This window comes from Argiope bruennichi, chromosome 9, assembly GCF_947563725.1.
Source record: "Argiope bruennichi chromosome 9, qqArgBrue1.1, whole genome shotgun sequence".
In the NCBI taxonomy this organism is placed as follows: domain Eukaryota; kingdom Metazoa; phylum Arthropoda; class Arachnida; order Araneae; family Araneidae; genus Argiope; species Argiope bruennichi.
Window position 1 is genome coordinate 50,108,444 of NC_079159.1, and position 24,731 is coordinate 50,133,174.

A 24,731-nucleotide genomic window follows, 5' to 3' on the forward strand; every position below is an offset into this window, starting at 1 on the left:
TCCGCTACCATTCCTATATCATATCAACATAACCTAACGCTAACAGCAAAGTGCATGCTAAACACTATTTTATTGTGTAGTAATGTATACGCTTTGGCAACTATAGTTTTTCAACAGAAAAACAACTTTCTAGGCATACGTTTTATGGATAACAAACAAGTAACAACAATGTAATAAGGGTAAATTTTCAAATTCTTAACTTAAAGAAAAAATAATAATTTTCGTTTTCTCATTCAATTTTTAAGCTAATTAATTGATTTTACCAAGAGTATTTAGAAAACGTTATTCTGTGAATAAAATAATAAGACCAAAGAATAATAAAAATGAGATTGCTTTCCAGAGCATATTGGTGCGCATCAGAATTCGTTCATCGTTATGTAGCAGGCTAGAAAGCAGGAATCGTTTCCTCTTTCCTTTTAATTTAGCGGTGGCCTGCCAAAAGTTTTGTAGCTCCGATTTGGCGCTCGGCCAACTGCTATCATATTTATTGGCCCTCGCTTTCTCTCGTTCGCCGTTTTATGATTTCGGGTATACATCCGTACTTTCTTGACAGGGTTACATGTGCTTTAATGTACTATTTATTTATTATTTTTTTCTAGAAATCATTCACCGGAAAAAGATACGTTGGGAGTTTTTTTAAATTCAATTCAAATAAGAGATTATCACAAAAGATTGGTCAACTCAGAATTAAGCATTTCTGTTTCATCCTTTAGAGAATTTTGTTATTGTTCCTGTATTGTAGAATTCTCCATTTCTGAACTGAAAAGCCGCCTCTAAGTTAACCGACAATGACAAAAAAAAATCAACAATTTTTTTTATATAAAATATAAAAATAATATTTTCAGGTTGATACTCGATTTTTTTTATATTGATAAATCGCTAAACAGTATCTCCAAAAGAGTTCATTAGAGATCAAATTTTGTTTTAATTAACGTCCCATTTCAGAGAAGTTCCTCCATTTAAACGAAGAAATACCCCCCCCCCTTGGCACAAAGAAATACCTCCCTTGAGACAAAGAAATACCCTCATTTGGAATGAACTTCATAATTTTGAATCTTCAAGCATTTTAGCGAGAGCAGTCACCAAACCCATCTCCAATAGCAAAAACGCGTTTGATATACGACGAATTAATGTGGATTAAAATCCCATACACGGCGAATTTTTTTGATGAAAACATATTTCGAATCATTTGAATTCGAAGCCAGCATAGTTAAAAGAAATTCTGCGGGAGTTAACTGATGACGATTCTATGTTGAACAGTGAACATTACAAAAATTCTATTACTATAATGTTTTGGAATTAAAAATATACGCTTCTCATCACATGAAAATAGATTTAACGTTATATCAAGTCAGAAATCAAAAATATAAGTTAAATGGTAATTTACCAGAGATCTGAGAGGCACATGGATGCCATAGATAGTGACATCTCCCCACATGGCAATATGCGTCACATCGCACAAAGGCATTCCTTCTCTATGGCCGTATTTGATGAACGGCGATCCGTTTACTTCAACCTAAAAACAAATTCAGAGGGGAAAACGTAAGAATAACCAGCAAATGGGTGCTGTAAAATTAAACATTTCATTGATATATTTTTTTTAAAAAAAGCTAACTATGTGTATGAAGTTTAATTAAATATTTAATAGATCTAGAAACAAGTAATGAAGTGATTACAGTAAAAATAAATATTTCACAGATTTAGAAACAAATAATGAAGCGATTGCAGTAAAAATAAATATTTCATAGATTTAGAAACAAATAATGAAGCGGTTACAGTAAAAATAAATATTTCATAGATTTAGAAACAAATAATGAAGCGATTACAGTAAAAATAAATATTTCATAGATTTAGAAACAAATAATGAAATGATTACAGTAAAAATAAATATTTCATGGATCTACGGAACCAATAATTAATAATTAAAATAAATAATTATGTGCATGTAGTAAAATTAGACATCTAATAAAAGGAAAAATATTTCCATTAAAGTTATTTTAAAAACTTTATTAAAAAATGGAAAATATCAATTGAAGTATTTTTTCCTCTAGCAAAATTATACAAGCGAATTCAGTTAACGATTTTCTTAGCAAGAGCCAGAGAAAGTGGCAATTGGAATTAACATCATGAGAAAACAATGCCACGAATCATTACGCTCAGTAAAATAGTTTTAAATATGGCCTTAATGTATTTAACAATTCATTTATACTTGTTTAGAAATGAACTTGTTTAAAATACATCCATGTTTTGTGTAATCAATCTATTTTAAAAATGAACATTTTCTCAGTTTATTGAAGATATTACATCTTAAAGCGCACAAGTATGTTATTTACCAATAATTGGTCATTCTGGGCTTTCTGCATATTTTGAATTTAATAATCGCTGCCGAAGACAATCAATATACTTACTTTGACAATCAATATACTACTATCAATATACCAATACCCTACCTACTATATCCTACTTTGATTGTTTTTGAATATCATAGAAATTTCTTTAAAGACTAAATCGAATGAAGCGGTTTTAATATTATTGCAAATGAAAATTATAATATTATTTTCTTTAACGTCTCTTTATATTGCATTGAATTTCATAATATCAGAATGAAAAAAAAAGTTATCAACAGGTAATTATTACAAAAGTTAATTACTTTATTTCTTGAAATGAGCACAAACAAAAAATATTAATAAGAAATTTATAGGAATTAAACATGTTTGTAAATTATATATGGAAATTATTATTTTTAAAAAAATATTGAAGCTTGGAAATAAATCTGAAATGAAATTCAAATCTTAATTCCAAAACATTATAGCAAGATAATAATTTATGCTGTATTCCTTCATCCTGACGTTTTTAAAATTTATTCTTAATTAATAACAAAAAATATATTTAACTAGATGTGCTGTCTAGACGGGTTGTTATCCTGTTAATATCTTAGATCTATATTTCACAGATTAACTATCGAAAATTGTTAGATAAAAACTTCAAGCACACTGGAAATGTTCTAAAAATAAATTTGCAATGTAATTAAGATGCAAATATTTAGTAACATTAAAACTAAAGGCCTAGATTTGTATAAATTAAAAATTCCGCGAACATTTAAATCAAAATTTATCACTAAAAACGGATCAAAACAAACAGTGACCTACTATCACAAAAAGAGCAATGTCAATTATCTAATAAAAAGATATTGAAAGAAAACAACAATAACTCCAAGAAGTTCATGAAGGGAGAATATAATATATTTATGCTGATATGAAATAAAAATTACCGAATTCAATTCATTAATCTTTGTTAATCAAGCATAAAATGATGCAAATATAATGCGAATTTACAGATCCTTCTCTAATTTTTATTCATGCTTAGCTTTATTCGCATAGCTTAAGCTTTTATAGCTTTATTAGCATATACGGATAAAAAGAAGCTTGAGGCCAAGAAACTGGACGTCCGATATTGACGCAGATCAAAAAAGAAAGGGATATTTTAAAACTATCCAGCGTTACAAATGCCGCTGGTTAACTTTATTATAGATGTCTGAATGTGAGGGATTAAACTCACAATAACTAAAAGAATAAAAAAATACAGAAAACCAAATATTTATTATAAGTAGAAAATATAATTGTACGACAACAACTAGTATCGAAAAATATTCCATTAAAAAAAAATATGACTTATAACTTTTGTTTGCAATAATGTGATACGAAACTTTAAAGGAGAAACGTTAGAATTGCAGTTGATAATTAAAAAATAATTAATATTTCGAAGCCCTTCCTTAGTAAATACTGACTATCCAAGAAGTAACATCTGACGAAATTTGTTAGATCTATATCCGTTGGTTTGTCAATGTTAAACGATTTTTTTTTATTCTGTCACAATTCTCACTCAATGTATAATCAATACGTCAGACTATAAACTATTATGTTAAAAATATTTAGAAATCATATCCTCATCTTCTATCACCCATGTAACCCTTCCGTAATATCGATGCTACTTATAATTACAACTAATTTGTAATTTTGTTGCTAACAGATGGCACTAGCATACGAGTGCCAGTCTAATATTGTTCGTCAACGGATTCTACAACCTTCTGGGCTTTTGAATATGCCTTAGAAATAGGTTTAATTCGACAAAATAGGGGTGCGAGGAAAAATGAATGGAGGCGATGATTGCATTTAACAAAGTAAATTTCACTCCACCCCTCTTTTTTAATAGAGAAATTCAAAATGTCAACAAATAATTTATTTTCAAGTGATGGAAAATCAAACCAACAAACGATAATGGAAAATAAATCGTACTTCGTAGCAGTCTACAGTAGGAATGATGGTGATCAAGAAAGGTTGTCCTGGAGCGAAGGGCATGTCTCCTTCCCTCTCTTCATCTCCCCAGGCCTCGTCCAGGCGACTATTACGGACAACGCATCCCTCGTCGAAGCGGGGATTGAAATGGAAGTAGTTGTTGGCGTCGGTTTCGGCATTTTTCAAATTGATGGCGAACCTGGGAAAGAAGTATTTATGTTAGATGAAAATGCACAAATGTGGATTCTGTATAAATATATCCACATTGGACAATTTTGACTAAATTTTCGAATAAAACAGCGTATTTCCATGTTACTAGCATCACTTTTATGATAATTTTAGATAACATACTCACTGCTTTCGACAGTTTTCAAACTTTGATAAACAAACCATTATAAGCAAAATTCTGCAATTAACGTCAATAATTTTAATTTCAAATTAAAATCGAACAGGACCTTGATTATGCTTATTTGCGCATCAGTATTATTTTACCTTAGTATAGAAACGCATAGCTATGGCTTTGATTTCAAATGAGATCCCACTACTAAAGAAAGTTAAAAACCCTCTTGTTTGCTAACAATAGCCAATGAGTTAGCTGAGGTTGGGTGTTGATAGTGTTGAATTTTCCATCTTCAATAAATAGTTATTCACTACTATAGGTAGTTATTGACATACTATTTTACTAAAGAAAAAAAAATTAGTATCTCAGGGGTTGACATTAATATTATTTGTTCATAAATTGATTAAAACATTAAATAGATAGTAATGTCATGATTACCAACTTTTTCACAGGTCCTCCCCCCCCCGTTTCAACTTCAGAATTATGAGCGATTTATTCTTACAAGTCTTTAAAAATTACAAGACATCCATCCATATATAAAAACAAATTGCAAATAAATATAATTTCATAAAATACTTTGCTTCAAAAGAGAGCAAGAGTTAAATGAAGGGGTAAAATCAAAAACTCTCGTTTTTCTACGCCAATGTATTATCCCCCAGTAAGGACACCTCAAATATGGAGATGAGAAGCTTCCGGTATGATGGTTGGTTCTCGCTGCCCTGGTGGATTCAGAAATGGTGTAGAGTAGCGACCCCTTAGCAATGATGAGACGTGTCTCCTTCGGAAGGATTGTATTTTGGCAGGTGATGACCCTTTTGATTCAAGCTTAGTTCCCGCCTATGCTGGCGTGATTCGGCCATTAAAATTTTCCCGTGTGCCTTACTGACGGGTTGGAGCAGGGTTTATTTTTAATGCCAATATGTTAAGTACGATGATCCGAAAGCAAAACAGAAGCCAAATAAGTAAGATCTAAATTTATGTGGGCCACTACGGACCGAAGAAATTCTAGTAATAAAGCCGAACTCCTAATGATGTCAAAAAGGAATGAGACTGCATTTCTGTAATGTCATTTAATTACTTTAATTCTGTAAAAACACTACATAATATTTTGAATATTAAAAGATAAAAATACTGCAAATCGCTTTTCTGCTTCTAAGAATAAATTAATGCCTTTTTTTTCAATTTTTTTTCTTTAGTTTTGTGTACTTTTATTTTACTTAAATAGTTTTTATAAATTATTCAAAATTGTCACAAAGGCTTTGGATAATTTTTGGTCAGTTTAAATAATAAATACGATTAAATAATAAATCGTATCATGAATTATCAAACATGAATACTAATTCAATATTTAGAGGCATATTTAACAACAAAAACGAAACCAAATTTCACATGCGCACTATCGAAGACATAGGGAGATAAATTTTGCGAACAAGAAATGTCAAAACACTAAAAAGATTGCGCAAGAGCCATGGGACCCTAACGTTTTGATTAATAAAAGATTATTTTCTCCAGTTTTCATACTTTAAGCCATTCATTTTTGCATGCGCATCATTATCATTTGACGAGTAATACAATAATGCATAATCTATTTTCCGTGAGTTCACTGTAATTAATCCGTTTGTGTTCCATTAGCGAAATCTCCCCTATGGTGGCTTTAATTGTTAAGTTTTTCTGCGGTATCATTTTTTAATGTTTTTGTTGTTTGATCATTGTTTATATATGAAATGCAATTCCATTCCATTCCATTCATTACTTTCAGCTACAGAGATATCCAAACAAGGGAAGTTATTTTATGGTTGTGGTTTCATATATGAATCTTCGTACGTTTTTTTTTTTAAACCTTGTTAACATTTATAAGTAAAATTCTGTACTCTGACTCGCTAACATTTGATTTCAAATCAGAAAATTGTGTATAATATTCATGCGTGTGTTATTAGGCACGTATTCCATAATCATAGGAAATAAATGAAAAAGTAATTATCTCCAAAGTTAAATTACTAATTAATATTTAAGCACTAAATCTAATCTTAAGAAAAATTATTTCGTGACTTTATGAAAGCTTCTTACAGCGCTCATTTTCACATCAATTAATAAGAAACATATATTCTTGACAGAAATTAAATTAAAAATTTGTTTTGACTATTAGTGAAAAAATTTAATTTGAGGTAAGACTTGTCCAAAAGAAAAGGAAGCACGGATTTTCTAATCTTACTCTAATCTTAATTTATTTAAGCAGAAAAGGCTTAAAAGCATTTTTTTAAAAAAGATCCGAATAAAATAAAACAGAAATTGTTACAGATCTTTTTGAAAAACATTAAAATTGCAAAGCTTTTTATTTATAAATTTATTGAAGTTTTACAAAATTTACAATTTTTTTTGGTTAATACAAAAATTTTTATTATTTCTTTTTTATATCTTATCAATTTAGAGAGGAATTGCTTTATTAATAATCACTAGATGGCGCCAGAGAATATCGAACAAAACAGTTATGTTTCAGTGTTATTTGAAAACTTCAAACAGAACAAAATTGTTTACCATTTAATATGCGGTTGAATTACAACAACTAAAAAACATCTAATTATATCGGTTTCTTCCAGAAAAAAAAATTCTGGATTCCAAAAAATGTCATTACATTATTTTAAATAAAGATTTTGTTATTTTAAATTATTTCTTAATAACTTTATCAAACTCAAGATTTAGTTGGTTTAACTTTCACTGTGCATTAAATGGACATAACAAATATTTTTTTGTAGTTAACTGCAATGACAAACACTTCTGTGTGAATTTTGAGAATTTCTATGAAATTAAATTTTCAAAAAAAAGAAAGGCGAAAGAGGATGAAGGTATAGAGCAAATACTTTTTTAAATGAGAAACACATTTTGCGCTAAAAATAGTTCCTACTCAACCGCACTATCCGATCTTTCGCGGCAAAAAGCATATGTTTAGTTTGTGTTCTCAGCATCTGCGAGTCATATTTATGAGGGCAATCGCTTTCGATTAGCATAATTTTGAGACCAAATTAATGACACCAACACGGAATTCGAATTTAAATTTTAAAAAACACGTCGATTCGAATCTAGTCTCAAACATCGTAGGATGATTGCGTTTTAAGCTTTAGTCAGCTGTTTCTATGTTTAAAAAAAATTTATTCTTAATACTATTTATTCTTAATGCTTAATAATATATACTTATTATCGGAATAATTTGTTTACCGCTGATCGGAATTTGTTTACCGCTGGTAATACTTCTATCTCTGGCTGTTTTTGGAGGTTTTCAGATCATAATTTTCATGAAATAATTAAAATAATAAAATATTCAAATATAAATAATAATTAACAGTAAATAATTAAAAATTCGCGTGGCACAAATGTGGTGTCATCTGCATTTGCCCGACCGTTTTGACGACACCAACGTGACGTCACCGGGCGGTATAGTGTTAATTATAGACACTATATAAGTGTTTTTATGTTATAATTTGAACTTAAAAATGTAATTAATAAGTCGCAAGGGAGAAAATAGTATAAACAAAGTAATAAAAAATGAAAAAATATTGTTGCAAAATTTACAAAAAAAAAAAAAAAATTATAAAACTATTAAAGTTAGGGAAAAATTATACATAAATAAAACTGGCTTCGCTAAAATAGTTATTTTTTTAATATGAAAGCAGTGTAAAAAAAAGTGCGATCATAAGCTCTGAAAATATTAATTCATTAAAAAAATTTTAACCTTTCAGTTAGATATTAGTTAAAAATAGTTAAAATTGCGAAATTCGTAATGGCTATCTATTACATAAGTAGTAAAATGTACTATGAGATAAATTTAGTAACCATAGGTCAACTGTCAGTTTCGTGAAAATTTTAAATGATTTTGATCGGATCAGATATGATGAGATCAATAAAGATTACATCATTACTTGTTACTTCAATTTTTTTTTTTCGTTAAAACATAATTTGGAAAATGCATTTAGCTTTTCTGTCCCATTAAAAAGCCAATTATTTGGACATTCTAATGAGAAACAGCTAAAAATGGTCATATTTAGTAATACAAACATGCTGTGATGCTAAATAGTATTACGGGTGAGCTTAAAGGTAGAGTTACAGTTAACTGTATTTTAGAAAGAACGCTAGGGCAATTTAAGATTGGATCTTGCGATACTAAACTGTGATTGGTGATGATTTTACTCCAGATGACGGAGACTTTATTCAGCTGCAACTTTTTCCTTCAAATTTACGTTCCGGTGTCTACTAAATAAGGAGTTTTTAAAACCGTTATAAGATCTTTAATTTAAAAAAATCATCAAAATGTTAACATTTTTCTTCAATAACTTCGAATCATGTAGCTACACAAAAAGCTTTCTTCGCAGCTTTAAAATTATTATTATTTCAATTATACCAATTTTTCTTTTGCACAATTTTTTCTCAAATTTTCAGACATTAAAAATATTTTCAAGTATATTTCACATTTTAATATTTCTTATTATTTTAAAAATTAGATTTATAATCACGCACGTTGTGTAATAAATAATAAGTTATCTGCGCGTGCCGTCGTATTATTACGTGTAATAATGTGACAAGTAGGAAAACTTTAAGACAAAAAGATACGAATTCCAAGCTTAAAACATACTATATTACGATATTTTGGATTAGACTTTCAAGATTATTTTAACATCTAAGATTTTATTAAAAGATCATTAATTCTTTTATTAAGGTAATTTTTATGGCACTTTTAAAGAATGGCACTAATGCTTATATTTTTAATTGCAGTGCATCGGCTAACAACGAGTAATTCTGCCTTCTCATAGTTTTTATTATAGTCTTATTTTTGGAAGTCCAATCCAACTATTATATTCACACACTGTTTTATATTAAAACAACAATATATATATATATATATATATATATATATATATAATGATATTTTAACTCTAATTTCAATTTAATTAATTTTCAAGATTTTTAATCTTAATTTAACCCATAATAACTTCATTCTAAATTATTCTCTTATTTCGTGATCCAATTCCACTTTCTCTACTTAATTAATTCAAGAGAAGCTTTATAAAACTGCTGAATCGGCTAAACGTCGATACTTTCACACGCTCGGCGTGAAGGGGTAAAAAATGTCCAGTAAGCACATTCTTTCTTAAAAGATCCCTGTGTTTCCCTTACATGTGATTGACATGCGTCCGAAATCCCTATCAGAATCTTATTAATATATTAGCACTGTGGAGAAATATTTTCCCTATCAAAATCTAAGGTTATATAAGGCGGGGGATAATCTATTTCGACCCTTCTTTCCCACTTCGGCTTTTGTACTGCGCTGTGGCGGACGTCTTATCCGCGTCTTTGCTTGTAAATAATTATGCTTTCCCGATGGTTTAAAAAGAATTTATATCTTTTTAAAGTCTCTTCACTGTCTTCAAAACTGCATCCTGCTTCACATAAAATAATGCTTACATATGTATATGATTTGAAATGATTGGCATCTTTGAATGAAAATTCACTATAAATTTAGTTTTGACAACCATGGGCAATTTTTAGTCATTCAACTCGTAACTAAAACTAGCTTCAGTGGTTTCCCCTGAAACTTTCTCGCATAAGCCCTAATACAGGTTTTGTTCCCTTTTCTCTGTATAAAATTGATGACCTTGGATAACCCCGTGAATGCAACGACCGTTCAGACTTATTTTCAAAATCTCATACATGAACATTGTGTGCTCTGTAATATATTAAAGAAAACCGGCATTTGTGTATTTGTATATCATTGATGAACAATAGACACACAAATGAGATTTTTGGTATGAATCACTGGAATGTGGTTAGTACACAAATACCAGAAAATCGAATAAGCTTTTTTTTCTAAACGATTGAAATCAAAATCTAATATAGAACTATTACGATTGCAATCACAAGATCAAATACCAATTCCATTCATTTACATTTACGCTTTCATTTGCAAGCAAAAGTACAGGATGACAGACAGTCAGCTGTTTGACAGATTTGAATCAAAATCCGATCACACTCTACATTTTAGATCTAAAAACTTTAAATTTAATTTATCTAAGTAGTCAAGTTAATGAATAATTGCATTTATATGCAAGAAAAAGTAACTTAAAAGATAAATCTTTCTAAAATTTTAATGCCAAACTTGATACGGCTCTAGATTTTAGATCATAGGTTCCCAAAGTGGTCCAGGTGGACCCCCAGGGGTCCATAGAAGACCACACGGGGGTCCACGTAGACGTGAAGAGAAAACAGGGGTTCACAAGTTGTAAGTGGGGGTACACGAAAAATTTTCTGGTTTTCATAATAAAGAACAAAAATTTTGGTTTGGGTTTACCTATCAACGTAGGTAGGTAGCAACATTCACTAGGTAGGTACTCAGAAATATTCGAGACTCGGTTCAAACACAGAATTAAATAGAACAATAGATAATAGTACAAGTGTACACCACATGTCGAGACTTCCAAAGTGCAGGCCGTGCGCCCGCTCGTCCGGATGCTTGTTTAGACCTGCAAAGGGATGATATGCGACTTGCGCTGTCCTACTTTTTTGAAACTGAAAATGTGCTACTTTTTTTTTTTCTTCTTAACACTTCCAATTTAGGGTGATATTTTTTAGGAGTTTTGAGAATACAGTAGAAATGTAGCAGCAGGGGGTCTACCAAAAATAGTAAAACTTTGAAAGTGGTCCACGAGAAAAAAATTTGGGGAACCTCTGTTTTAGAGGCTAAGTCTGTATACCAATTTTGGCTACCTGGTTCTTAACATTTTGTAATTATTGAATTCAAATATCCTTGACAGGCGGATAGATTGACCAGCTTTCAATGAATTTCGTATAAAATTTGATATTCCGTATGCCAAATTTCATCTCTCTAGCTCAAAGCATTTTTGAATCATTGCGTTCGTCTGAAACTTTGAGATTTGTCAAACTCTCGACGATAACAATGCTTTCTCTTTGTATGCTCTCTCTTAACCCTTTGTAAGGCAATGGGAAGTATGCTTCCCACCAAATTCATCAATTTTAGGGTGAAGTTACGTAGATTGGCTAAGTTCTGACAAATTTTTCAATAAGACAGAAACTTAAATGCTACAGTTCCTTGTCTCACACAAAATGGTGTCTTGATTTGTTACTTAATTATTAATTAACACAATAAATTAAATTAAATTTATCTAATAAGTTAAATGAACCACTTTCCTTAAGCCAGTCTCATTCCTAAAAATGTTTTACTATACTATGACTAGAAAAAAATTGCCTTTTAAAGGGTTAAAATAAAAATGTGATCTTGGTTGTTCTAACACCATTTGATCCAATCCATAATCATCCAATCAAGAAATCTTGTATTTCTAACGTACTGTCAAGAACTTGTGTAGGTCAAAATGACCTTCGAACACCAAGGTAGATGACATAGCTTCACCATTGGAGGATGGGGGCATTTTCAAATTCGTATGATTCGCATTCGAATTTCGTTTTTGAGTCAGCAGTCAGTCGAACCTTAACAAACAATTCTTTGTTAAAATGCAATCGATCTATTAGTTTTTGAATAATTATAGTCAAGAATATATTCAATAGACTAACAACTTATAAATTAACTTTATAAAACTGATATTCTTTACAAAACTTCTGTTTAAAAAATTTTTTGCAATTATAATCATTATACTGTATTTCTATAAAAATAAAGGTTTATTAAAAAGTAAATAATCTTGACGCTTACACTTAAAGAATCGAATAAAACGATAATAAAATAAGTCATTAGAAAATTCTGCATGTTGAAATAAATTTTAATGAATATGAAAAAAAAGCAAATCTTTAAATACAATCATCAAATGCCATACGTTATTAATGAACTTTAAATAGAACAATTGAATTCGCCATCTCATTTCTCAGAAATTTTCAATAAAGAAGAGACAGCTGTTACACGCGTCGGAATGAAAAGCAAACAAAAATAAGAAGAAAAGAAATAAGGATGACACAGACCATTTATCATAGGCATTGTGCAACGTAATATAATACGCAGGGTTTCCTTAGTTTCTTACCTTGAATTTATATTTATAACCTTTTGTCAATGTGCCTAACCGAGTATGAATGAAAAAAATATTGAATAAATAAAAAGCGTAGTTCACGGACGTAGTTCCGTTTGCAAGGTTGACTGCAATCTTCTAAGCTAGGTTTGTCTTTAAAAAAATACAAGGAATTGAATGGAGGATGTCATCTTATATTCTTTTCAAATATTACTCGTAACATTGCTTAATCATTCGCTACAAATTTCGCTTTCAGTTGAAATCAATTTGCTTTAGTATTTTAAATAAACACAAATTTTTCTTGTCATATAGCATAGATTATGGATATAAATGAAGAGTAACTTCGGTAGTGGCTTGTCCATTAGGGATGCAGAACTGCAACACACTCCGATTTTTTTTTTTTTTTTAAATTGCATTTCCGTTTTTTATCAAACTTTCTTTATTTCCCTCTTTGAGAGTTTCCATACTTTTTGTTTATGTCGTTGGCTCCGTTTGAGAAGATTCTAAATTCATGACTAATATAATCTTAAAACTAACTGCAAATATTGCAGGTTTTGTTGTTGTTGTCGTCGTTATTTAATTTCATTAACGAATAAACGAACTCTGAAGTATGAAATATTTTGACTGATATTTTCAACTAAACAATCAAGTGCAATACGGAAAATCCAACTTTTTTCAAATGCTAACGAAACTTCAAAGAAACATAAATAAAATAAAAATTATAAATGTTGAGTTAATGTAAATTGACCAGACAAAAATAAGTATAAATCTGGATTAAGTGGGAAAATCCCACTTTTTGATTCGTCATTCGAAAAAACATTTCGAATATATATTTTGAATGAACTGTAATGAATTGTTCCGAGTTATTTGTAAATAAACAATTATTAAAACAAAAATGAAAAGTAATTAAAATTTTATTTAAAAAACAGGCTCTAAAGAATTTTTCCTACTTTCTATTAAACAAATTTTAAGGTCACGTATTAAAAACAGTGTAGATAAATACATCGTTAAAAAAAAGTTATTAAAAATGTTAAGGATACAGTTGATGTTTTTTCATTTTTTTTTTCTTATGAAAATACCAAATGTTTTCTATAAATAAGTTTTAAAAACTTATTTTGTCTACATCCATCGCAGAAGTATCACAAGTTACATATATACATTTTCTATAATACGTTAAAAAGATTGTAGTTCAGAAAAACCTGTACATTTTAATTAATATATTTGTCCCGATCTAAGAAATTGCATCATTTATTTATTGTCACTCTCTAACTTTTTTTTTTTATTATTTGAAGAAGAATTTTTATTCCTTAACTGGCAACGCTTTCATCAAAACTAAATAAATTTCCAAGCATCTCAAAAAATCGCTTGGAATTTAGTATTATTCGTTTAAAAATATTCTTACTTCAATTTTTATGTTTTTTTCATACTTTGCAAATGAATTGTCATTCTTATTACTTACATTAAATATTAAAATGTTTTCTTGTGTTCTGAGGTTTTTGTAAATGGTTATTCTTGTTATTTACATTAAATATTGGATGTTTCTTGCAATTCTGAGGTTTATGTAAATGAATTTTTATTTTTATTATTATTTACATTAAATATTAAATGTTTGCTTGCATTCAGAGGTTTTATACCCACAGGCAGTTATTCGCTTGCAAAAGTATGGCGGAAATGTTGCAATAATAATAATAACGTTCAAGGAATGACAAAAGTATTCATAGTTCCAATAATAAAATGCAACTTGATGTGAAAAATGTTCCCCATGTTTATAAGTATTTATATATATAAAACAAGAAATAAAGAAATAACAAAATTACAGCCACGAGCCATCTACTAAAAATAATTCCCGAACGCTAATAAAACAATCTAATCACTTATTGAGACGAGAGGGAAGTCGCAAGGCTCATCATTAAATACCAACCATTAGTGTAACCACGAGTAACATTCTTTTTTCGTGACATCACCCACGTTTACGTCACTGTAACGTGCGTGGGCTATCTTGCGCCTAAGAAACCTTTCGGCAGCAATCGATGATGGCACGGAATGATTATGACCGAAACCTACTTTATCCGATGACCTTCACCACTTTCGCAAGGTTCAAAGCTATACGGGTTGAAAAAATTTCTTATTATGCGTGGATTTAAATATAGATGTGACGAGAACTGGTGCCGATCAGAATAAAATGGAGGAATCGGTCAGAAAAGAGTTAAAATACCAGTTTAATGGTAAGATAACAGTTTCAGATTTTGTTTCGTTTTTTAACACAATACAGATTTTGTCCTTTGCTTCAAGTACTCCTTTAAATATGAAGTGGATTACATATTAGATATTAATGTATCGTTATATCGGAATTTTCTGTTCACTAATTTATTAGGCAAATATTTCGTTTCTAAACAATACGAACGTTATTTGGTGACAACAAAATTGTGATGAACCATCTAATTTCGAACCATATAGTAAGACCAAGTGTCGAAAACGATTTCCAAGTCAACACTTCTCCAAATTTCTCCATGATACCACATTAGCAGAGAACGTAGAATCCATGATTGTTTAAAGTAACTAGAAACGTAATTAGTAAACTGCTCATATATATTTTTTAATTGCTTGAAGCAAAATATATCTAAATAACTGAATATTACGAAATACAACCTTTTAATACTTTTACAAGAACAGATAAACAGCGTTGAATGCAATAATGACGGAAAACCAAAGACGGAAGCATAAATTCGATGCAATTATGTACTCTGAAGTATATAAAAAATACCTACATTTTTAGAGCAGAAAGTTTTATTAAGTTTTTGTTGAAAATACTTTTTTCATATACTGATTAAATTTTTTAACACCAAAACATGAAAGATTAAAATCAGTAATAATTCTCTTTAATATAGAATAAAATATTTTTAATACTTTTAACCTTAACTTGGTTCAATTTAAAATATATAAAAAAATCATATTAAACATTAAGAAATCTTAACAATTAAGTTATGAAAAAGGACAGAAAAACATTTAATAGTTTTTCAATAAAAAAAAGGGGGAAATTAAAACAAACTTTTAAATTCCTTTTAACATTTTTGATAAAGAATTTCTCTATTCATTTCAAATATTCTGCTGTTTATTATACCTCTGATGCAACAAATTTGGTAAAAAACATTTTTTGGAATACTAAATTGTGACTTGTAGTAATAAAAGGTTAACATCCATTTCAGCGTTAGTTTTATGTATAAAATCTCGCAAAATTGCGTGCTGACGCATTTTGTTATCTTTGTTTACAGGAGAGCTATAAAGTTTCCTCTGTAAGATGAAAATCGAGAATGAAACGAATGCAGAACAGTACTTTTTGAAGAAAAATGTCATGCAGTCGTAATCTTGCCCAGACATCAACTCGGCAGTAAAAAGAAATTCTATTTTAAAAGATGATAAAAGGATTTTGTTTCCATAGATAGATGTAGTTTGATCCTGCTCGAAAAAATAAGAAAAAGCTTTAAAATTTCTAAAATATTTAGCCGGGTGCCAATATGGTTTTTGCAATAAAAATCGAACATTTTAATATTTAAGTGGAACTCCAGACCAATTATCTGTTTTCTGTATCGAAGATGTTTTTATAAAATTGTCTTTTAAAATTAGAATTTAAAGTTCGAAGTGAATAAAGAGGAAATATCAATAAAGTTTTTCTTATTGTTTAATCCAATTACAATATTGAAATCCTTTTCCTACTTTTAACACTTTACTACTAATGGCACAATACGCTAACATTTTAAAAATTAGTTTATATAATTCTTAGTAAAAAGTTTAGACAGATTCCTAGAGGAAGACTATCTATTGCAATGGTTTTTGTGACAAGACTACGGGAAAAGTTCTTCAGTTCTTCACTGATCATAGTCCCTAAAACACAAAACCACTCTCTCCGTTCAACAAGTATATTATATTCTATATATATGCGTATAATGCTTTTGCCCACGTCATCTTGTAAACAGGATAGCTAGAGTAATTTTATTTGGGTTTTAACTGCCTTGAAATTTGTTACAAATGTAAAATTCTCGTAAATGTAAACAAAAACAATTAGCCAAATTAGCGCCTAATTAAGATGAAAAACTTTTGTATTTGAAGTTTTTCGAAAACTGCAATATCTTAGAAGTTAGGAGTTGAAAAGTGATTTTCATGCTCCGATTTTAACCGTTTCTAACATCAAGAATTTATGTTGCCAGATAGTAACTAAGATGTAAAGGAATCTATATACCTTTGTGTTCCAGCTTGCCAAGAGGAATTTTTATATTGGATTCTACATTTCAATTTTATGTGATTTTTGTTGATGCGGCATAAATAAGAAAAATCTGGATGCAATGTATCGCAGATTGTAGTTCATATTTACGACAATACCAAAATTTGAAATCATATGTAATTTTATTAGTATTATAATGCTACTGTGGCTAATGCTTATAAGCCTGTCATTTCCTCGGGAAAATACCCTGCCACAAAAATTGACATGTACAATCATTATCATTAAAAAATTAAAAAAAAAAGAAATCTAGAGTAGAACTTTATTTACTATATAATATCCTAACAGCATTGCACATTATTTTGAGCTCCTTATGATGTTTATCTGTTTTTTTACAATGTTATTATCTTTTTATTGATCTTTGTAAATGAACGAAACAATGAAAGTGAATTTTCTTTTTCTAAGATTTATTGCCACTGTATTTATACATTTTAAATATTTTCTTATTTCAATAGTCATCACTCTATGAAAATGCTTCTTTTAGTTTCAAAATATTTACTACAGTTCCGATTTGAATTACTAGAGAAATTTTGAAACTGTTAGTCCTGATTACCATCCACAAGCGAAATTAATAAATGGCAACTTTAACCAATCATATTCCAAGAATAAAATCTACTTGTCAGGCGATCAAATATACTTGTAAAGACGATCAAAAAGTTCCAAGAAAAAAATGTCGCCAATTTGGCGATTTCAATGATCACACTAAATAGCATGCGATTCGCACATTTAAAATTTTTCATAATAGTAATGAACTTGAATATACTTTTATAATTTGGAGAAATTTTTTCTTGGCGCTCTTTGGTCGTCGTTAAAATCGAAATGTAGCGAATAAAGTATATCATTTCGACCCTGGTAAAGCATAAGTCCATTTTCTTCACTTTAAACAGTCAAAAGAGCTAAATTTAATAAGCTACTGCTATTTCTGTTTCATATAAAATAAAAAAAAAGTCATTTTCTAGTGAATATTTAAATTACTGCCAAATTTTCCGGTCAAGGCATCTTTCTTTCAGAACTTTTAATTCCTCGAATTCAATTCAATGCAGAAAAAAAAATTTCCTCAGAAATACTTTGCAATTCAATTAAGATATTTAATACTACACTAGGTATTAAATTTTTTAATTTAAATTTCTCGTCTTACTAAATCGTCTTTTTTTTATTATGACGAAATGGAACACTCAATTCATTTACAACAAACCAAGCAGACATCCGTTAAAAGGAGACGTACATCAATCGATACGATCAAGATAATTACTTGGTAGACCTGTCAAGAAAAAGAATGTCCTTGCTCAAGAATTCGATTGTCTGTATATTGTCTAACGCATCTGTACGGTGTGTAGGTATCAACCTGTGCGCCGCAAGAAAACCTTGAAACCGATTCCGATGTCTTCTAGGAATCGAACAGATCATTTTTTAATGTCAGGGCTTATTTTTTTACAATAATAAAAAAAAAAGTAAGAAAAGATTAAACTGATAAAATAATTCTTTATAATTCATTTATCTCCTCTTTATTTAAAAAGAATTTTTTTTTCCCGACCGAAAATTTTCCACCTCCTGCCAAAAAAAAAAAAAAAAAAAAAAAACACTTTTGTAAAAGACTTAATAAAAATATATAAAAAAAAAAACTTAAATGAGTTTCGAATTTTTCGTCTGAAACATTACTGTATGACAATATTTTAGGCTTGATTCATTTATCTTTATTTTTAAATTTCACTCTTGGTTTATACAGAAGCGATAACATGTACACAAAAATGTAATATCGTCAAAAGAAACGCCTGTATAAATGAGTAACTAAAACAATTTTTTTTATTTGCAAACTATTGCTTATTTTATTTATTTATTTATTTATTTATTTGCAAAATATTGCTGTAAAATATATTTAAAAGTATTTTTTCTAATTATCGAAATCGGAGAAAAGATTTACCAAAATGAAATTGGCATCACTAAATACCTTATTTTTTTATTGCAAAGTGGGGTAAGCGTTTTTTTTTAAATTTTATTTATTTGTCGCAGTAATGTGCTCTGACGCTATAGAGAAAGGAAAAACGTTAAAACTGATTAACTTATAATTAAAATTATAATCTTTTTAAAAAAGTCTTTCTTAGCGAGCTTCTTCTATCCAAGAAGTAATTATGTGTCGAATTGGGTAGCATTAGACTCAAGAATTTGCCATGTAAAATTTTTTCAACTATTTTTGCATCATTCTTTTCGCATTATTTCATGTATAAATATAGTATCCGGTGCATAAACATTATGTTAACATTTAGAACTATAAAGCATTTAGACAAATTTTTTCATGAAATGCAAACGCATTATCAACTTCCAAACTATATTCTCATCACTGATGTCATAAATTAAAGATAAACTTTATTACGCTAAAAGATTAAAAATCCACAAAGAAGAGTCAAGAACATTTGATTCATTTAGTTAAGTTAATATAGTATTTAGACTAAAATTAATACATTTAAAAATATTTTATTTTTGGTTATTGGCTAATTGCATTTTTCAAAAATCAGTTTTTCGGTTTTTCTTTGCTTTTTGATACGTTTCTCTCATCTTCTGTCTGATTTTAAGTCAGAGCTAATGGATTAATTCGAATAACAAGCCGAATTTATATGATTTATATTTCAGCTCTTTTTCAATAACTGCGTAATGACCAGGAGGCACGAGATTGTATAGATCTCAATTTTAGGAAAAGTCATGGAAACTAATTGGTTTATGCCACCTTCGAAATCAATAATAATAAATTTTTGAAATTAAAAATGATAACAAGCCTTGTGTGCTATTTATACTTTCTACCGACGAATGAAGGTAAAATAAATTCTAGACATCACTTGGCTACACCATTGATCATGGCGATTTAATATTACTGGCCCCCTTTTAAGGGAAATACGACATGAAAAAACATCAATGACTACTGTCTACTGTCAAGCGCAAGTCATAATGACTGGAATAGGGGGAGGTCAAATGAATTTTGTTTTCCATCGATGCCATTTACCCTTGCTGTATCCACATGCTTTACAGCAACGAGGGTATTTCGGGATGAATACGTAATTTACAACCGAAGTCAGATGATGAAAACAACACTCGATCCGGTCTGTACAGAGCACGTTTAACGCTCATAGAAATCTCGACATGCAAAATCCTAAACTTGTATATTTGCCTACAGCAACAAAAATTTCAGAGCAACTTCAAACTGAATGTTTTTTTTATGGACGATTCATTTCTAATGATGAACATCAACATGAATTAATACAAATGAAAAGTAGTTCAAAGAATCACACCTACCTGTTTGGTTCAGCAGCCGCACAACCATGAATGTAAATTTTGGAGCCGCATTCTAAGTTGTCAGGGAGCTTGACATTCAAGGGAAATCTCTGAAATCAAAAATGCGTGATAAGAATTTCGATTTTAAACAATTTATTGCTTAAAAATAGAATTTACTTCAATAAAATATAATCCACAATCTAACATAATTCATCTCAATATAGCATTACCAAAATCACCTTTTCAATAAACTTAACAAGACAGTTTTAATATCATAATATTCAATCTTCTATCATTCAAACTATATTTTTAATTTAAAGGATTTCGAAAAAATAAAGGAAAGAGGATCTAAATTGCAAAAGAATAATCGCTTTTTTAAAGTTTATAGTAAGTATTTTAAATATGTGAAAAGAAGATAACCTTTTAAAAATTCATTTGGTTTACTTCCATATCTAATTTGATCTACACGTTACGAGAATTTATTAATAGATAAAAGGTTGAAAGTGCATTATCCCAAGACAAATAATTCTACAACGAAATTTTTCTCGTCACAGAGAACAAAAATGGCGCTACTTATTTCAATATAGTTTGTCATTTAACTTAAATGAATTCACTGAAGTTCATTTAACTTCAACAGATTGAAATGTCGAGATTCACTGGCAATCCATCACTGAACTGCAAAGTCTAACGTGTTAATTATGTTTCCACATGAAAAATTCACAATCAAATGATTACGGTTAATAGTTAATGAATTCACACTATATCGTGAAAGGATGTCACTCTTTCGAATCGGGCAAAGAGGCAGTGTATGTCCGATCTCACATTTTCCTCAAAACTCAAGATTTAAAGCTTGCTTGAATGCTTCAAGCAGGAGATTTGGTATTAGTACTCTATATAGATTCGAATCTAGTTCCAAGCGATTACTTTCTTTTCCCATAAAATTAAGGAATATTTGCTCTAAACAAGTTTCTTTTCAGACGATGAAGTCAGAACATATTCCCAGAAATGAATGAATGAATATGGATATGATTCTATCATGGTCATATGAACAAATTGGTTTTGCGGTCAGATGAATGACTCAACTCATTAGTCGATTCTGTGGAAGCGCAAATACGAATTTTCCTTTTGGATACCATTTGCATATTATGGTAGTAGCTATTTTATCAATTTTTTATTTGAATCGAAATATTTTTTTATGAAACTACGTACAATAAATTTTTGTTTCCAATGTTATATTTACTTGTTTTTCTGTTATGTCTAATTCTGAGTAAATAATTTATATGATCTCATTTTAATACTGTTGTTTAGCAATTACTGTTATTTTAACAATCGATCTTTAACCGTTTTACTGATTTGACAGTGTTATATCTTATTAATTGATCTTCACGAAATGTAAATTTCAGGCTTTAACGATCATTTGATATTTTTTTTTTTTTACTACTGCGATCTAATAGCATAATGTATTACATAACATCACAGCATCATATAATATTGCATTTCTTGTACATAGAATGATAAGATTTTCTTGATTTCATCGTGGAATGTTCTCTTCAGTAAGTTGAATACCTACAAGTCCCACAACCATTGACTTAAACATCGATACTGTGGTGAATTGCATATAAGCCAGTAACAGCGCTTCTACCCGAACAGCTGTTTTGGTAAAATCGGTTAGTTACTGGACTGCCAACCAAGAGGTCCCAGGTTCTATCCTCCCGCGTCTCATTCCTCTAAAATACTAATGATAGATGAATCCTCAAACGTAATTTAATAACATTCAAAGGAATAACAAAGAGGAAGTGGAATTACCAGTGAAATAGCAGAAAGTAAAAAGAGACAGGCAAGAAAATTCAATAGTAAATCCTAAAAGTCAATCAATTTTGATTCATATCTAACTTTTAAAAATTCAATCAAATAAATCTTTAAGAAATATTAACGTAAATATTTTACACATAAATTACAAATTCGATTATCTGAACTGATTGGGACCGTTATATTGAGTAATCGAAAACGTAGTAAATCGAAATTAAATTTTGAACTGACTTTTTCCCCCTTTGACAATGTTTTCCCCAACACTGTTCACTAGAGACTATTAAAAAATCCACTATTGTTACTACAGTACATATAATATTACAGTAACATTTATATAAATTCATAGATCAATTATATGATAAGAAAATTCATGAGAGTGTAGTGATCGTAGCGCCATCTTTCATTCGTGTTATTCTAAAGCGCTACCTATCTACTTTTCCTAATACAATCTATGTTAATACTTCGCCCGGGGAATCCCCGTTCTATGTATATGTGCGCTAAGCAGTGATGTTCCGATAGTTGTTAGTGAAATAAAGAGATTTTTCTAATAGCGATGAAGTGCTTTATACAACACTCTACATGAACATCATCACAAGAGCAATTCCATTTTCATCGTTTCCAGAAATTTCTTTTACAGAATTTTCACAAGAATATTTGTCCTGCTCAACAATGAGAAACTTTCCTACACATTTATAGAGCCATTTTTCCCCGTCATGAAAATATATTCAGTTCAGAAAATTTGTTCAGTTCATATCTAATTTCTTCAGTTAAAATTTACTTATCGATAACCACCTTTTGAAAGCCATTGCATCGCAAAAATCAGCGAAAAATTTCATGTATATGTATGTTTCATGTACTGACTTTATTAGAAAAGAAAAACATGGTTCAATTTTCTGGTGCTGTTTCCGTTAATAGAAATACTGATTGATGAAGACTCGAATATAATCGAGGTTCTATTGCACTTAAGAAAAATAATTAAAGGGACAGTTCAGGCTCTTTTATTCAAAACATGGAAATTCACGATATTTTCATTTAGAAACAAAAAAAATCTAATTAGATTTTTTCGGCTAATGCGGTACGTAAACTTTCCCATGTATTGTGTACAAAGAATTTAAAATATGTTTATGAAAAGAAACATTCTGTAAATCCGAAACAATTATTTCACATAATTCCTAAGGCAAGCCCATAAAATTATTTTATTTTTAAATACGGCAGCTTTTTTTTTTATGTTTATTTAAAAATTACTTTTGCATCCTTTCGTAACAATAGTTCCCATGGTAAACAAACAAACCATCCTTTCCAAGTTGATTCATTTTATTTCTTTGTTCCTTAGATGTTACCTTTGATCTTTAATGGCTACATTGTCTTGGTTATAACTTTTCTAAATATAACTACATCTTTTAAATTAAACGATAAGCTCTTCAAGTGACTTCATGTTATTACGGCAGTAATTGCTGTATTATAAATGAGAGAATCCATCCCAGAAAGTTACTTGAATTACTGTCACGCACTGACCTTTCACCCCAAAAGTTCAAAAATGTGCCATCGCAAAATGGGAAAATGGCAATATCCTTTTTAAGACTGAGTGCTCTTGAGTCAACCGCTTTTTCTCCCTCTTTCTGTCTTGGTGGGAAATGTTAACGGAACAAAAGATAATGAATAGAAGTACCACGAATACGCCATTACAGGAAGAATTAAATGCATTAAGGGAGTTTGGTACTAGCTTTTTCAAGGCATTTCAGGGTTCTGCATGTTTGAAAACAATTAAATAATGAATTGACCTTTGAATAGTTAAGACAAGTAATGTACAATAAGATGTCCCGATTATAATCGAGACAATGGGTCTATTGTTTCATGGGAAGTATGGCCGGAAATGATATCTCAATTATGTATCAAAAATTGAAATTAATATTGAATTTTCACTAAGATCCGAAAAACCTGCTTGTTTTAAAACTGAGCGGGGAATTTATATATTGTGAATAATGACTAAATGTCCCAAATTAGTCGACAGACTAGAAACATTCACAACCTTTTACTTATCTGTATCTATACTAATAATAAAAATGAATGAATAAGTGTGTGTGTGTGTGTGTGTGTGTGTGTGTGTGTGTGTGTGTGTGTGTGTGTGTGTGTGTGTGTGTGTGTGTGTGTGTGTGTGTGTGTGTGTGTGTGTGTGTGCGCGCGCGCGCGCAATAGCTAGCAGTAGAACCATTTGTTTTACTGCTAGTACATATATTTATTACCTTTGAGATAGGGAATATGGAAACTAACGATTTTTTAAAAATTTTAATTAGAATTTTAAATTAAAAGTGAAGCTGAAATTTGATGCCTTTACATGCCGATTTCCAAAAACATTATTGCATAAAAATTAATTTCACATAGCTACAATTTTTTAAAAATTTATTTTTAATGATATCGGCTTAGTAACTGAATAATTTTCCCCAGAATTTCTGTAATGTTTTTTGTTGTTGCTGTTGTTTACCTGCTGTCTACCTTTTGTCTGCCTGTCTGATTTTCTACTATAGGCTGAATTCCATTAGGAAAATTCATACACACAATAAATAAACAACACAAATAGAACTATTAAAATAACACGACTTCAATATCCAACAATTTGATATTTAAAATTAGTTTGTTTATGAGATCGTGGGTATGATATTAATGTCCAAGAGAATTCATTGAAATACAAACATATCTCCAGAAAAACAACTGCTCCCTAAAAGCGATTA

At 29.7% G+C, this 24,731-nt stretch overlaps 1 protein-coding gene across 1 annotated transcript in view; it reads right to left on the minus strand.

Moving 5' to 3' along the window:
- LOC129983883 (galectin-6-like) overlaps nt 1–24,731 on the minus strand; it is a 43,505-nt gene that overhangs the window by 7,619 nt on the left and 11,155 nt on the right. The window contains exons 2-4 of the mRNA XM_056093569.1: nt 20,215–20,303; nt 4,296–4,494; nt 1,388–1,516 (exon numbers count right to left, since the gene is read on the minus strand). Coding sequence (XP_055949544.1) covers nt 1,388–1,516; nt 4,296–4,494; nt 20,215–20,303 — 417 coding nt within the window. The remainder of the gene's footprint in view (nt 1–1,387; nt 1,517–4,295; nt 4,495–20,214; nt 20,304–24,731) is intronic.